Source organism: Vigna radiata, unplaced genomic scaffold (genome assembly GCF_000741045.1).
Source record: "Vigna radiata var. radiata cultivar VC1973A unplaced genomic scaffold, Vradiata_ver6 scaffold_209, whole genome shotgun sequence".
In the NCBI taxonomy this organism is placed as follows: Eukaryota; Viridiplantae; Streptophyta; class Magnoliopsida; order Fabales; family Fabaceae; genus Vigna; species Vigna radiata.
The window spans coordinates 200,381-203,518 of NW_014543616.1; the positions used below are offsets into that span (position 1 = coordinate 200,381).

At 33.6% G+C, this 3,138-nt stretch overlaps 1 protein-coding gene across 1 annotated transcript; it reads left to right on the forward strand.

Annotated features, from left to right (window-relative positions):
• Nucleotides 1–1,298: 1,298 nt before the first annotated feature.
• Nucleotides 1,299–2,864, forward strand: LOC106754656. The gene has a single exon (XM_014636709.1). It carries the CDS (start codon nt 1,299–1,301, stop codon nt 2,862–2,864), a length of 1,566 nt encoding a protein of 521 aa, XP_014492195.1.
• The last annotated feature ends 274 nt before the right edge of the window (nt 2,865–3,138 follow it).

The following is a 3,138-nucleotide window of genomic DNA, read 5'->3' on the forward strand; positions in this document are numbered from 1 at the left end:
AAAAAATATTTTTATATCAAAGAATCTTTCATTTAATGCATTTTCTTTTTTACTTTTAATAATATCTTAAATTCTGAATATAAAAATACAGTGAAAAGAGAATCATGAAAAAAAACCACTACTTTATTTATTTTTTATTATTACAATCAAATCAATATCAAGGGTGTGTTCTTTTGAATGAATTTGAGAAAGATGATTTGGGGGAGATGATTTAAATGGATTTGAGTGGATTTGAGGGTAATTATTTTGTTGTTTTTTTGAGTGGATTTGTGCGTAATTGAGAGTGGATTTGAGGGTAAAGTTTATGAGAATTAGTGTAGGATTTGATTAATTTGACAGATTTAAAAAATTAGTTTAATTGGTAGAAGTTAAAAATTACCAAAATACCCCTAGTTATTAAATTAATATAAAATGTTATTTTTGAATGCTATATTTAAATGATTAAATGTTAATAAAGAGATGAACTTTATATAAAGTAAAAGTGGTAAATAAAAAAACACTTAAATCAATAAATTGTCTCGTTTCATTAAATTGTATAAGAATTGAACTTAAGTATTGCTGTTGTAGGGCGTGTTGTTACAAATACAATACAACATAGCTATCAAGAATTGCAATGAAATTTAAAGAATTCAACATTGAAAGATCTCTCTAATTTCAGATTTGGAAAATGGAATAAAATAAAATTGGTATATTTAGAAATTATATGCGTTCCATATTCTCGAGATGTAAGTCAAGATATAATAGTAGTGGCTCATGTCAAACATGTTAATCAGGCTCCTTTCTTCTTTTGGTCTTTTGTAGATTTGATCTCCTTAGTAAGCATTCTTGGCGCTATGGCCATAGCCATTAACTCTTGGAAGAGCAACTTACACGCGTAAGGGATGTAAACCTGTATGGACAATAGAAAGCCAAAGATTGCAGCACAAGGAAAACCTTGGACTTTGATTATACAAGAAGATAAGATAATGATCATATTCACCTGAACAATGTCCGTTTTGTTCTTACACCCCCTGCACTATTGGAATTATTTTATTCTCTGTTCATATTTGTGCATTTATGTTCATATATTTTTATACTTATATTCCTTTTTTATATTGCTCTGAACAATTATATATATCAATTGTACTCTCTCCTTATCATTCAATAAGAAATACAATATTTCATTCTTTCTTCTTTTGTAATATGGTATCAGAAGGAAATTAATTTTTCATCACGTTCTTCCGCAACCAATTTTGTTCTTGCCCAGATCTTCATCCTCTATCTTTCGTTATTGGCTTTCCTATTTTTTTTCTCCTTCTATGGCTACTCCCTCTGTTACTCTCGCATCATTGCAAGATACAACACACTACTATTACATTCACCCTAATGAGAATCCTTCATTGGTTCTTGTTTCTCCGATTCTTGAAGGTCACAATTATCATGGATGGGCTCGCTCGATGTCTATGGCACTACAAATGAAAAATAAGATTGGCTTTGTTGATGGTTCCATTCCTTATCCAACTGATAAAGATCCCATGGTTCAAGCATGGAATCGTTGCAATAATCTGGTTTTATCTTGGATCAATCATTCTGTTTCTCATGAGATTGCTACAAGTATTATTTGGGTTGATTCTGTCGCTACGGCATGGAAGGATCTCAAAGATCGGTTCTCCCAAGGTGATTATGTTCGAATTTCACAATTGCATCAAGATCTTTATTCTATGCATCAATCTGATCTCAGTGTTACTGCATATTACACTAAAATGAAGATTCTCTGGGATGAACTTTGCAATTTTTGCCCAATTCTTGAATGTCAAGCTTCTTGTTGTATTGTTTCTCAGACAATGAAGGAATATCGTGATAATGATTGTGTTCTTTGCTTTCTTAGAGGCTTGAATGATAATTACTTTGTTGTCCGCTCTCAGATCCTTCTCATGGATCCCTTGCCTTCTTTACCCAAAATTTTTTCAATGATAATTCAACATGAGCGACAATTACAATCAGGAACTCTTTCTCAGCCTCCNGTCATGGCGGCACAANTTTCTCAATCTAAACCTTCTTTTTCTACCTTCAATGGCAGAGGGAAACCCTCTCCTGCCAATGATTATGGCCGGGGAAAATCTCGTTATCAAGGTTCTCCGGCTCGTTTCTCAGGGGGAATGTTTGGTGCACCTCGACAATGCACTCACTGTGGTAGGACAAACCANACCATTGATACATGTTTTTTGATACATGGATTACCACCTGATTTGAAAGCAAAAAAGGTCCACAATGTTACCATAGATTCTTCTACNACAGTTCCTTNTAATAATTCTCAGNCACAGTCACAGACCTNAACTTTGGGACTTTCTCAAGAGCAAATTCACAGTCTATTGGCACTTCTCCCTCAATCTAATCCCACAGCCCCACATTTTAACAATCTAGTGAGCTCTCATAATGTTTCCACTTCTTCTCAGGCTCAAGGTAGTATCTACTCCCAATGGATTCTAGACACAGGTGTCACTGATCATATATCCAATTCTTTGTCTCATTTTATTTCTTATCATAGAATCTCACTAATTACAGTATCACTACCCAACAATAATTCTTCATTTGCTCATTTTTCTGGCACAGTTTCCCTTAGCCCACACCTTACTTTACATAATGTCTTGTTTGTTCCCAATTTTTCAGTCAATATTATTTCAGTTACAAAGTTAACTAAATCTTTATCTTGTATACTTAACATTTCTGAATTTTCCTGTGAAATACAGGACAAGTCAACCATGCAGATGATTGGTCAGGCTAAAGAAAGAGATGGCTTGTATGTCATGATAGTTCCTGCACCCACACCCCTCGTTCACCAGTTGCTTCTACCATTGAGAATTCTATTGCTTGTTCTACAATAAGACAGAACTCTATGGATATTTGGCATTATAGACTAGGACATCCTTCTTTTTCTTGTTATACCAAATTACGTAACATGTATTCCACTTTACCAGACACAAAATACACTCAATGTGATGCTTGTCATTATTCTAAGCAAAAGAAATTGCCATTTCAATTAAGTACTATTGTTTCTAAAGCTCCTTTTGATTTAATTCATGTTGATATTTGGGGGCCCTATAATACTTCTTCTGTTGATGGTTTCAAATATTTCTTAACTATAGTGGATGATATGTC